At 41.4% G+C, this 13291-nt stretch overlaps 2 protein-coding genes across 4 annotated transcripts in view; one reads left to right on the top strand and one right to left on the bottom strand.

The window, feature by feature from the left end:
• KCNJ15 (potassium inwardly rectifying channel subfamily J member 15) overlaps window positions 1-13291 on the bottom strand; it is a 274328-nt gene that overhangs the window by 141150 nt on the left and 119887 nt on the right. The gene's annotated exons all lie outside the window — the stretch shown is intronic.
• ERG (ETS transcription factor ERG) overlaps window positions 1-13291 on the top strand; it is a 106690-nt gene that overhangs the window by 30988 nt on the left and 62411 nt on the right. Inside the window, exon 1 of one of the 3 annotated variants that reach the window (XM_057428702.1) lies at window positions 12848-13006. The exons of the other annotated variants lie outside the window; for them this stretch is intronic. Within the exon in view, the coding sequence (XP_057284685.1) occupies window positions 12989-13006 (18 nt within the window). The 5' untranslated portion in view covers window positions 12848-12988. Of the gene's footprint in view, window positions 1-12847; window positions 13007-13291 lie in introns of those variants that run through there. 3 annotated transcript variants of the gene reach the window in all.

The raw sequence follows: 13291 nt of genomic DNA on the forward strand, positions 1-13291 counted from the left end.
GGTTCTGTGTTAAATAATACATTCCAAATTCTTTCTTCATGGAGAGAGCTGCGTGGCTGGCAGTATCTTGATGGACTTGCTTGGATCATACTTGTGATATTGGCAGATACACGGCTTTCATTCTGCATATGCTTGGCTTGAACAAAGCCTACACAAACATAACTTCGAGAGAAATGCATTCTTTTCTAACATTATTCTTATGCGTTAGTTGTACTCCAATAGCAAACAAAGCTTCCCCAACCCACAGATATGGGACTGCCATTGTGCAGGACCTGGGAGGGGTTTATGATTGAAGGTCCTGATCCAAGAAAGCATCAGACCAAGGGTTATATCGCAATTCAGTTGCTTGTAATTATTACTGTCCCACTTTGCACAGGACAGTTAAAGAGCAGGCAAGAGGCTGAGCTGGGGAATGAGTGACTGAGTGATGAAGTAGCTGCCTTGGCAAGTAGCAAATCCCACTGGTGAGGGATGGAGGTGATCTGAGTCCTGTGTCTGGGCACGTGCTGGGCTCCCGTGGAGAAAAGAGGGAGGGCTTTCCCTCCTTGAAAATGTCAAGAACTGTGCTTTTTCCTTCCTTTGCTTTCATGACAGGAAAGTGCCCTGGAAACAAAGCATTGAAACTACTTGAAATACCTGTTCAGTTGAATGTCCAATGTTTTCAAAGCCTGCTACTTTTTTTTTTGTGCAGGCCAAAACTACTCGGCAAGCTTGTCCTTAAGTAGCAAATGGCTTCAGCTGTCCCCCAACCACATTCTTTGGCAAATAACTGCATTGCCCTTAAATAAATACAGTTTCACCGAACTGTGATGGAAATTAAGCATATGGTAAGAGATCTTTTCAAGACTGGAACTGCAGCTTGGCCTTGCAGGGGAACAAGCCCTGTGCTTGAGTGCTAGGGTGTTAAACCACCTGGCTGTCTTAAATACGTCTGGTTAAGTGGTGAAGTAGGTTGATGTGGTAAGTAACTCCTTATGGAGTATTGGCACTAATAGGAGTGTCAGCTGCTCCCACTGTCAGTGGGAAGGTCAATCCATCTATACAAGACTGTTCTTCAAGTAACATTTTTCTGTATTCTTGGTAAGACCATTATCAATATTGTGTCTATAAGTAGTCTTGTGAAGACTCTTTTCCACATCAGACAGGAAAGTCCAGGTTTTCTGAAAATTGCCTGCATTTTTTTCACCTGCTGCATAGGTCTCCTAAAACTGGATATTTGACTACACTGGTAAGTCTTTGAGTTGACTGACGTGCATTGTACATGCACACCAGTGGCTTCAAGCATTTGTACCTACAGTATGTGAAGGCATGAATAAAGGCATAGTTACAGATAGAATTAAACTTCTCAGAAAAAGTAAAAATGAAAAAAAGTCTCAAGCCTGCAAAACCACATTCATAAATTTGTTTCTTATATTTTATGTAGTCTTCATTGAAGGCAGTGAGAATGCAGGGTTCAACTGTGTAAAGATCAGCTCACATATAAGTCTTTGGGGGACTGAAGTTCACATCTATGGTTTAAACCCCAAATGAGATCATTAAAAGAAATCCAACAGTTCTAGTTGCTAAGTGACAACAACCCTGGATTTGAGGAAGGCTGAGGCTCTCAATGACTTCTTTGCCTAAGTCTTCACTTGCAAATGCTCTGACCACACCTCCCAAGTCTTGGAAGGAAGATGCAGGGACTGTGAGAATGAAGACCTTGTGCCCACTGTAGGAGAGGATCTGGTTTGAGACCATCTTAAGAACCAGCATGTGCACTAGTCTGTGGAACCTGATGAAATCCATCCATGAGTCCTGAAGGAGCTGGCAAATGAAGTTGCTAAGCCACTGTCACATACATCAAAAATCATGGCAGTCAGATGAAGTTCCCAACGACTGGAAAGAGGGAACTATAACCCCCATTTTCAAGAAGGGGAAAATGGATGACCTGGGGAATTACAGACCAGTCAGTCTCACCTCTGTGCCTGGCAAAATCTTGGAGCAGATTCTCCTGGATGGCATGCTAAGGCACATGAAAAGCAATGAGGTGCTTGGTGACAGCCAGCATGGCTTCACTAAGGGGAAATCCTGCCTGACCAAATTGGTGGCCTTCTATGATGGGGCTACAGAACTGATGGACAGGGGTAGAGCAGTTGATGTCATCTACCTGGACTTGTGCAAAGCATTCGACACTGTCCCACACGACATCCTTGTCTCTAAATTGGAGAGACATCAATTTGATGGATGGACCACTCGGTGGATAAAGAACTGGCTGGATGGCTGCACACAAAGAGTTGTGGTCAATGGCTCAACGTCCAGCTGGAGACCAGTAACGAGTGGTGTCCCTCAGGGATCAGTGTTGGGACCGGTCTTGTTCAACATCTTTGTCGGTGACACGGACAGTGGGATTGAGTGCGCCCTCAGCAAGTTTGCTGATGACAGCAAGCTGTGTGGTTTGGTTGATACACTGGAGGGAAGGAATGCCATCCAGAGGGACGTTGACACGCTTGTGAGGTGGGCTGATGCCAACCTCATGAAGTTTAACCATGAGAAATGCAATGTCCTACTCCTGGGTCAGAGCAATTTCAAGCACAGCTACAGGTTGGGCAGAGAAGAGATTCAGAGCAGCCCTGCAGAGAAGGACTTGGGGGTGTTGGTTGATGAGAAAATGAACATGAGCCGGCTTCAGTGTGCACTTGCAGCCCAGAAAGCCAACTGTATCCTGGGCTGCATCAAAAGGAGCGTGACCAACAGGTCCAAGGAGGTGATCCTGCCCCTCTACTCTGCTCTTGTGAGACCTCACCTGGAGTATTGTGTGCAGTTCTTGTGTCCTCTACTTAAAAAGGACATGGAACTGTTGGAACAATTCCAGAGGAGGGCCACGAGGATGATCAGGGGACTGGAGCACCTCCTGTATGAAGACAGGCTGAGGAAGTTGGGGCTGTTCAGCCTGGAGAAGAGGAGGCTGCATGGAGACCTCATGGAAGTCTTCCAGTATCCGAAGGGGGCCTACAGGGTGCTGGAGAGCACTCTTCACTAGGCACTGTAGCGACAGGAAAAGGGGTAGCAGGTTCAAACTTAAAGTGGGGAAGTTCAGGTTAGATACAAGGAAGTTCTTTACTGTAAGGGTGGTGAGGCACTGGAATGGGTTGCCCAAGGAAGTTGTGAATGCTCCATTCCTGGCAGTGTTCAAGGCTAGGCTGGATGGAGTCTTGGGTGACATGAGGTGTCCCTGCCCATGGCAGGGGGGGTGGAAATAGATGTTCTTAAGGCCCTTTCCAACCCTAACTATTCTATGATTCTAAGATGGAAAGGAAACCAAACTGCCTTAATGCCACAGCTCCTTTCTGAGAAATGCAGTAACACTTACATAGAAATGTTTTAACAAGGAGCTTCTGTTGACTAGTCACAGTACATTGTGGGAAATACCAGGCTAATTCTAGAGCAAGATCAAGTCACTCAAAGTCAGATCCAGCCCAATAGAAAAAGGGATAGTTTAAATATTTATCTTTCAGTTGACACAGTCTTTTGAGAAGATAGAGGTGAAGTAGACACCTCATGCAGTTGAGTGCCATGAACTGGAAAAGTCTGGCATCTTCTAGGGCCAGGCCCAAAATACAGCTCATCTTAAAATAAGTGCCCCATGCTACCAGACTGCTGCTGCATACAACACTTAATTTCTGTTTTACTGGATCCCAGATAATTGTGAATGATTGTTGGATAAGTCACATGCCACCAAGGTAATTCAACACACATGTCTTAGCAAGTTTTTCACACATGTCTGGCAAGCCCTTCATAGTAGGGAAAGGTTTTAGAGATTCTTTCCTGGACCTTAAATCATGCATTAAATCCTACCAATTATTGGTTCCTTCCCTGTTTCCACTTCTGCTGATTTTTTGTTATTGGACAGTAATTTTTGTGTCTTGTAATATGACCTACTTAGGCCCCTTTGAAAATCAGAATTTCCAGTTTGCAGGAAACTGTGATAATGTGTAATTTTGTTTAATTCTCAACGGGTTGAAACCTTAGTCCCATTGAAGCAAAATGAGTTTTGCCATCCGTATTGGTAGAAGCAGGACAGTCTTTATTTTTCTTAAAACACTATGAAACCTACAAAGTGCTTTTAGATACTGGTAAAAAGATTGTGGTGATGATGATGACAAATTCCAGGTTTGTAAAAAATCTGAGTTATAATTATAATGGCAATTAATTATATTAAAAGCTTTTTTCCAATGTGGTAAGCATTTTATGCCTGCAGTTTTTATCCATTAAAGTAGTTGAGAACTCCTTTGCTTTCTTTCGTTCCAGTGTGTATAGTCCCCGAGAGAAAATATTTGGTTTATCATTGCCAAGTCCTGTGATTTCACTGTAGTACTTTTAAGATAATAATCTAATTTTCTGGTATGTTGTTGGAAATGCATTTCTCTAAACGTACTGAGCTTTAGAAATGTGGTCAAATGGAAATTGGATAAGGTAGGACTTTATCAACTTGGCATTTCTTGGGTGTTGGAAATACTTGTTATTTGTCATCAAGCTTTAGAGATCCAAGGTACACTGTTACTTTTTAGAAGAGTTCTTAGGGGTGTTTCATTCCAGTAGTAAAAATTTAGTTTATAAACTGCTTGAATAATGCCAAAGGTAGAGAGTTGCCAATAGGCAGTTCCTGGGATCACCTGGTTTCCAAATAAAGGTACTTTCTCCTACTCAGACAATCCTGCATGACCAGCACTGCAGATAAAGCTCCCAGACATGGGATTTAGCAGAAGAGAGGAATGAGTGGTTTCACTGCCTGAGAAATAAGTGAGCTATTTGTAGCACATCATCATGCTGTGATTTGAGACTTACCCTCTCTGCTCTTCAGAAAGCCACAAGAAAACTACAGGCTCTACAGGCATTTTTGGTAATTATTTCCTCTCAACATATTCATTCTGCTCTTCAAAAAGGTGATAAATATTTTTTTGCTTAATTGTATAGCTGAGATTCAAGACCAGTGTTAGTTAACAGTGATTTTTTTTAATTTATTTTTTTTCCTCACAAGGCATATGGTATTGCTGGGTCAGAGAGAGACAGAAATATCAGGCAATTACAGAAATGTGTAAATCTTACCCTTTTTGAACCACACAGCCTAGCCTTTGGAGTACTGTTGCAAGATGTACTATCACATTTTCCAAGTAATCGATTTCTATTTATTTTTTTAAATCTTATTGCAAAATAATTTCTCACATTATTCTTTTAATGTTTTCAGTGTTTAAAAGAGACAGCTAAATTTATTCTTCTGTCCTGGACAGAAAAAAAAGCAAAGCAAAGCAAGTTACCTGTGGAAGTAGTTTGCTCTTACTATATATGTAAGCAGTGTGCATTTAGTGTATGGAAACAACAACAGAAATGACATCTCCTGTAACCTGAATTTCTTCTTCCTAACTGACAAAAGAAGAGCGTTCTTAGAGGCGTCTAAGTAGTGCATTGCTCCATCAACCCCCACCCCACTGCTCTTCTGACTGTGCCCTGTCACACACAGCCAAGGGTATCTGGAGTAGGCAAATGTTGCCTACTCCAGACATGGCAATTTTTTCAGTTTTAACATTAGATACTGTGAAATACCTGATAAGAATTAAGATGAACTGAGTAGACCAAAGTTTTAGTTGTATATCTATAATTTCTTTTATATTTCTTCTCTTCCCTACTGCTGAAGAATTCACCTTCAGTGGAAGATAGCTATCTAAATGGAAGGAGGTTGATTGATACTAGGGAAAATGATTAATGGTCGATCCTTTTTTTGTTCAAATCTTGAACTACATCTGAGTTCATAATTAGCATAAGGATGTAGAAAAGTAGTGAGGGTTTTTATTTGTATCTGTCTGTCTGCTGGGGGGGGATATTTCTGAGTGTGTGCATGTATCTCAAGGTGGTCAAAGGGTGGCAGATTTCAGTTATTAAGAATGATCTGGATTAGCCCTGGTCTTTCTGGGTCAGTAAGTTTCAAACACAGATATTTCACATCTGTTTCTTGTTCACAGCCACTAACAAAGAGGTACAATACCAAAAGAGTCCCAGGTTTAGATGTCTGGTCCCTTAAGGAATTCAGCTAGTTACTTGGAGAGGGGCAAAAAAAAAGGCACAGCTATACCTCTTATTCAAATTTGCAGATTAGGCACAAGCCCAGAGGTGAAAGGTCAAATAAAACAGTTGAAAGCATTTTATATAGACTTCCTGGTCATGGAGGGGAAAAAAAGACCATGCAGTCTTCCAGAGCATGCTATAAAAGCCAGAAGAGTGTGAGAGACACTTTAATAAGTTCCATTCTTGATGAAAATCTTGAAACAGCCTCACTAATATGGTGTAGATATCCAATATGCCAGACACACTTGCTGTGTGCAATGGCCATCGATCTAGGGATGGTAGGGTCTGGAAGGATAGTGTTCTGTAATAACCACTTCAAACTGTTGTGTAGTTCAGTTAAAATTACCTAAGACATTTGGAAAAAAGTGATGAAAAATGTTGGCTTTTGCCCTCGCAGTTACTTATTTTTTCCTTGCAGAAAAGCTGCTTTTTTGAAGTATTTTGCTTTGTTGTTTTGGATTTTGGTTTTGGTTGGTTTGTTGGTTTGGGGTATTTTTGTGTCCTGTGGTTTCATTGTCACTTACCCATCTTAAAATTAGCATCAAATTTAAAACAAATAGCTGTCATATCATTGGCAACTTTCAGCCAAAGGTTTTGGTGCACTTTAACTATAAGTCCATGCAGCACTTCTTAGACATTCGGTGGTACTACTGTTAATGTGTTGCAGATGGGGAAACTAAGGAAGAACGAAAGGGATGTTTAGGTGAGATTCATCTGACATAAGTGGAGTTAATCTAAAACCTGGGTATGTCAGGTAATTGTACAGGTTCCCATTGTAGGTAATAGAGTGAAGTACTTTAAAGGTGCAATTTATCTCACCTCTTGTAAGTAGCTGTTATCGGTGAGACTGATTGACATGATGAAGATAGTTGTATTGGGAACTGCAGAAGAAGTCTTGAAGAATTAGCTTAGTCTTGACACTTGCATTTAAAATTGTTGAAGCCTGATAAGTGAATCCTACTTCAGCAGTGATTCAGTTCCCTGTCTGCAAGTAAGTGTGTCAGCATGTCTCTGTTACTGACTATTGCAAATAAATCCACTGTCAATAGAATTGTGACTGTGCCAATGTAATTCATGGCAACAGAGCTCCTATTTAATTTCCAATTTCTATGGTATTTTGTTTATGTAGAGAGTATAGCTGGTCTCCAAAGATGATCAGAACAGAAAAGATGGGAAAACAGTGGCGTAGTCACCAAAAAATATTTTTGCTGATAGAAGCTTAAATAGGTTGAATAACGGGGACTCAAAGTCAGTAAATTAAATACTTTGACTTTCACTTTGAAAATTTCCAACATTTCATTTCTGTAAAACTTTGTCCATTGGGAAACAATCCATTCTTGATTGCTGTTGTTCCACGAAATACAGTTTAAATAAAAGTGTTTCCCTTGAATCAGACCCTCTCCCAAATTCTCAGCTCTGTTAGCAAGTGAAATGAATTCATTGCTATGACAGGAAGGAAGGTGGGGTTAGGGGAAAGAGATGTAGAGACTAACTGGCCAAACGGCTTGGAGCAGCTGAAGATAGCACATGGGGTGATTGAAAGAAAGCAAAGATGGGAGAGTGGGAAGACATAACCAGCCCTGAGGGCAAAGCCGACGGTGGGTGCCACCGCAGCACGAAGAAATCTTTTTTATCTGCTTCTGTTAAAGTACTTTTTTTATGAAAAGAAGTAATTTCTGGTTTTGGAATGAGCTGTTCATTGCATCGTGTTGGAGGAAACAATGCATCCCGGCGAGCCAGCAGCTCTTCTTTATAGGTGCACTGAGCACCCTCTAGTGACCACCGGTGCCAAGGTGCCCCTGGCTCCCAGAGGTGCTCCCAGTGCTCAGGACCAACTGGGGAACGTCAAGGGGATGAGGACATGGTCCTGCTACAGCCACTGTGGTGCAAGACCTGGTAGTAAGGGATAAAATCACAAAACCTTGGAAACAGTGCTGGAGGAAAGGATGCCTTTCATGAGATGCATGCTGCGTTGTGCCAGTGGCCAGGTAGTGATAGTAAGTATTAATTATGCTGCTTTACATGGTCTGCTTGCTTTGATATAGTAATTGGAGTTTGGTTTGACATCAGCAAATGCTCCACTTCATGGAGAGCAGCACCTTACTCCTGCATTTGCAGCCATGGGTCAATGGGCAGAGCCAACCCCAGAATTGGACCCCATTTTTCCCAGGATGGAATCTGTCCTGTGCCTTCAGACTTGGTGCGGTGTCAAACCCACTCAGGTGTGGAAGAAAGAGGTCCCTTCAGCAGCTCTCAAGGCCCAACAGTCCTGGGGATGGGTAGTAAGAGTCCCTCAACCTGGAGGGCAGCACCTGAGCTCCTGGCCTCGCAGCCCCTTGGGCCAGGTTGTGAAACTCCATTCTTTTCTGAGCATGCCCATTGGTTCCACTCTAAAAGCCTATTTTTGAGAGCTTTCTTTGGGGTGAGGGAAGAGGTTCCCTCTCTGTGAGGAGATTTACTGATGTTTTCTTCAGAGCCAGCTGAAAGCTGTGAATTAAAGGGAGGAAGTCCTACTGAAGGGCTTGCTGACAACTTCTAAGAGTGTATTTGTCCCTCACACCGAGCCAAGCATGGCCAAACTGATGTATGGAGCTGTATTTAAGCAAAATGCTGCATCTTTTTTTTTGGTGATTAAGACCTTTACACGTGTATCTTCATGTTCCACGAAGCAGCCTTAATTTGCCTGAATTTCTTAAAATCTGCTTCCAAAAACTGCAATGTAAAGTCTTATATTGTACTCAAGTTCTTTGACTTGTAGCCTAGTTCTACCTGGAGGAGAACCTTCTTTTTACCTGCAATGTTGGTAAAAGGAACAGAGCTCACTTTTTCTCATCTCTCTTCTTTTCTTTTAATACCCTCATATTCAAACACTGTATGTACACATACTAAGCAAAACACACAAGGTGAATGTGTCTCCAGCTTCCCAAATTCGGAGTTATTTGTAATGTAAAGAAATTTGTACAGTTAAAAGGATGAAGGCCACATTATTAGCAATACTGTCAACATTTTGAAAGCAAAAAGGAAAAAAGCTATCCAAGCCGACTGCTGAACAAGCATTGTGAAAGTAAAAGACTTAGTGGCGCTAGTGAGGATAGCAAAATGCACTTCTAGTCTCCTGGTCAGCCTAGGCTGAGAGCAGTGCTCTTGGTTTGCTTTGCAGACAGCAAGATGGATTGCAGATCTTTTTACAGGGGTAATATTGCAATATATTTCCTACAGCCTAACACCCTAGAGGATATGATATGAAATATCTGAGGACAGAATTGCTTTTTAGAGTTAGTAGTGGTGTTTCAAATAGCATGGGAAATGGTCTCTTTGGAAATATTTCTAGTGCATCCTGGAAAGGGTGCAACAAGCAAAACAACTTTGGCAGTTTATCTTTTTTTTTTAGGACCTAGTCTGATCACTTCTTTTGCATGGTCAGACCAAATCTTTAGGTCTGTACAGGACCCCGTTGGTTTAAGCAGGCTTGGATCAGCATAGATTGGATCCTTCCTCTCCAGTTTAAAAGGCTCTTTTCTAAAGAGGGAGCTCTTTAGTCCCAAAGGTAGAAGGCACTTAAAGCAAAGTTTAAGCCTGTCTGTATTCAGGAAAGAACTTAAGCACAGCTGTAATTCTAAAGCATGTGCAGACCCCCTGTTTTCATCAAGAAACTTCAGCACATGTGTAAAGTTAACACACTCAGTAGTGTTTTGTCACTCTTGTTATTTCAAGATGCAGGCTTGAATGTAGAAGAACATTCCAACAGAAATGAGCCTAGACAAATTTGGGTTACAAGCTTGAGAGAGAAATTAAGGGAGAAGGGAGTGTTAGGTGACTTGTGTGGGTTTTTAATACTTTTATGTGTTTTCATTCTGTTTTTTGACCAAGCCACGTTTTTTCAAGCTCACACAGCATTATTTCAGACAATAGCACATAGTTGCCTAACATAGCAAAAACTTGTTTTCTTTCTATTTAACCTTACCAAAATGCAGAAAAGAGAAAAATAGTAGAAGTGTGTGTACTATTTTCCTTTTGCAACTGGATGATGGTGATTTGATAACCCAATATTTTCCTTTTCTTACAATACTAAGGCTCCGTCTTGGAATCGGAGCGACAGAAGCATAAGCGCTCAGAAATCTGCCTGTGGGTATTAGTTTGAAAGTCAAATAAACTTCATTGAATTCTTTGGCACAGAATATGTGCCAGTTTAAAATGGCAAAACCCTTGCTGGGCTGTAGGCTCCGTAAGACTTATATAATAATGATAACAGAGCTCAGCAGAGTCTGATACCACCTGCATTATGCTTCCAAAAGCCTGGTATAAATCAAGAGGTAGTATGCCTGTATGGAGGTAGGCTGGAAAAGAATCATTACTAAAATGTGCTTGTGAATGAGTTTGTTAGATCCTATCCACTGGAGAGCTGGAACTGATACTTCAAGACTCTCAATATATTTGAGATAAAAACCCCAAAATATCATGGACTTAACTGGAGTGGAAGTCACCCAACTGAAACATTATACAATGCTTTGAAATTTCAAGAAAAAGGTTCTAATCTTTTGGCTGCCTTGCTCATTGTTTGGAGATGAAAAGGGAGGAAATCAACATCCCCATGAAATACAATTACTGTAAATTGCTTTCTTTTCATATGGTTTGTAATGAAAATAGGAAAGTTACCAGAAGTTACCTGCTCTGCAGAAGCACAGTAATTTGGTGGATGCAGACTGCAACAAGACATTCACCGGTGGAACACCACATTTCTAAATGAACCAACTAATGGACAATATAAACTATTGTACAGCAGTGCTGACTCTGGATTGCACTGAAGTGTCCAGAAGTCATCTTTACAGTGAAAGAAACCAGATGTCCTTAAAATGAACCATAAAATCAAGCTACATCTGTACAGGGAGTTGATCCTGTAGCACTTTAGGATCCAGGGCAGGGAGGAAAAGTAGGGTGTTTGCTCTGCCCTTCTCAGTGTGTGATCTGCTTGTGGGGCAGCTGGAGATCAGTTGAGACACAGGTTCAGCTCGGTGACACACCACCAAACTTCAAACAGGGTCTTCCCAGGGGCAGCTCTATTGGATCCCAATTGCACTTGTTCTGTGTTGTTCTGTTGTGTCCAGGTATTTCCAGCTCTGAAGTCCCCATGGGGAACTTTGAAATAAGGATTTTGCAGGACCTACTGGATGGCAGAGCCATTCATGTGAGCAGAGGTAGGTGGTAAGCACCCTTTCCTCTACCCTGCCTTGGGTGAAATGGATCAGCACCTACAGGACGAATGCCCCAGGGTGCACCTCTGGAAAAGTGCGTGGCCACTTTTCACCTTCTTTGGGTCAGGGCAGGAGGGGTAGAGTGAACTGGGACTTACTGCTGTCATTGTGTACCATTTGGAAAAAAATGCATGCCAAATGCCAGCAGTCATCACCAGTTACAGAACAGTGCTCCATTTCCTTTCTTTTCCTAAGGAGCAGGAGAGGAAGGCATTAGGAGAGGGTGAGGTCATCTGCTTCCACTAAATAGTGCTACAAGCCATCACTATTTCTTGTTCTTTTTATCATACTAGAGTCCCTGGTCAGAGAGCAGGGCCTTATTAGAGTGGGAATTATCTACCCAGTGCTGCAGTGCTTTCAAGCAACATGTCTGTGGTTTGATGTTGTTATAGGAAGCATTGAGAAATCAACTGTAATTACAAGGTTATTAAAAAATTAATGCATTCTGACTTCTTGTATTTTTTCCTTCAGTTTTTGGAGGTCCTATTTTCAAGTTCTTCTCTTCTAGCTAATAGCTCAGAATCTCTTGACACCAAGAACTATGTATTTCACAAAAAAATAAAATGTTGTGAGACTCATAAGAGCGAGAGGATTGTGCCAGCATTGGACCCTGAGTGGTTCTTTACATATGGATTTTTATACTGGCTGATACAGTGGAAAAACTGCCTTTCTTATTCCCATCCTTTGGGATTTTTTTAGTTCAGCACTCCTAAGCACGGGGCTGGGACAGGGACGGTATTTTGTTTGCACAGCTGGTAGTTTTGGGGTGCCCTGTGACTGCCAAGTGCTACAAAAGGACAAATAAAAATATAACACTGAATAAAAAATGACTAACACACTCCAGCCAGGAGGGGAATCGCCAGTGAAACCATCTCATTTTTATGCATGGATAGAACTGTGAAGTAAAGAAATAGTGTGGAAAATTTAAGACTCTTTATGGCATTCAGGCATTTGCTTTTGACATGTATAGATTTTTGTGACTTCCTTTCCTCAGTAAGAAAGAGGCATCAAGAAGAAATTATTATCCCAAATCCACTTGCTTCTTCTCTAAGAAAAAAAAATGTGCTAGATCCCATAGGCGAGAAAGTGTCAATAACTCAAGAATTCAGGAATGAGGTTAGTAGACAAATATAGATGTGGTATAAGCGGGGCTAGGCTTCATTAACATATTTGGAGTTACACCCGCTTATACCAAGTCTGGCTTCAGCCCTGAATCAGCAATTCCCCAGTGAATAGACTGCATGAAACTAGTCCTGAATTTGGTCCATTTCATCTGACATCTGCATCCTGCCTCAAAGTGGCATGTCACACTTACAGCACATCAGATCACACCTGGCTAGGCAGTCACAGGCAATTGACTTTTTTGTTAAAAAAAAAAAAAAAAAATTTAGTCACATATCATCAAGAAAAACAACATTGTTTTAGGACTCTTATCTCTTCACTCCCAAATATCCTGTTTCTTCGAGCTGCAGTGGCCAGGACCAATAGAAACCTCTTCCTGCCATTGGCTGACTTCATTTCCCAGAGTTAGCACAATCTCATCCGCTCTAAACAACCTCATCAAAACTTCTTTCTGGTCAGAGCGAAGCAATAATTATTATTAGCAATTATTAGCGATCAATAATCTTGATCACATTATGGCAAGCACTATTAAGGTAAGAAAGGGGTACCTTTTTTGTTGAAATTTTTTTCAGTGGCGTGTTCTTTGGTTTCCTTTATCAACCTAGATAAGTTAGAATTGGGCAACACCCCCACTGCCACAATAGAGGACAACAAGATTTCCTTTGTACTGCCTAGTAAATTTCCTTTTTCCTACTCCAACCATCCGCAAGGCTTAAAAACTTCAAACTCGGAAAAAAAATTGGGTTTTTTAAATTCACTGTTCAGTGCTGTGGATTGCATATGCGAAGCCCTTTATGAGAGCTTCTGAAATTTCTTGT

This window comes from Pezoporus wallicus, unplaced genomic scaffold (assembly GCF_028554395.1).
Source record: "Pezoporus wallicus isolate ANWC-B61680 ecotype Strahan unplaced genomic scaffold, APGP_CSIRO_Pwel_v1 contig_8746, whole genome shotgun sequence".
Lineage (NCBI taxonomy): Eukaryota > Metazoa > Chordata > Aves > Psittaciformes > Psittacidae > Pezoporus > Pezoporus wallicus.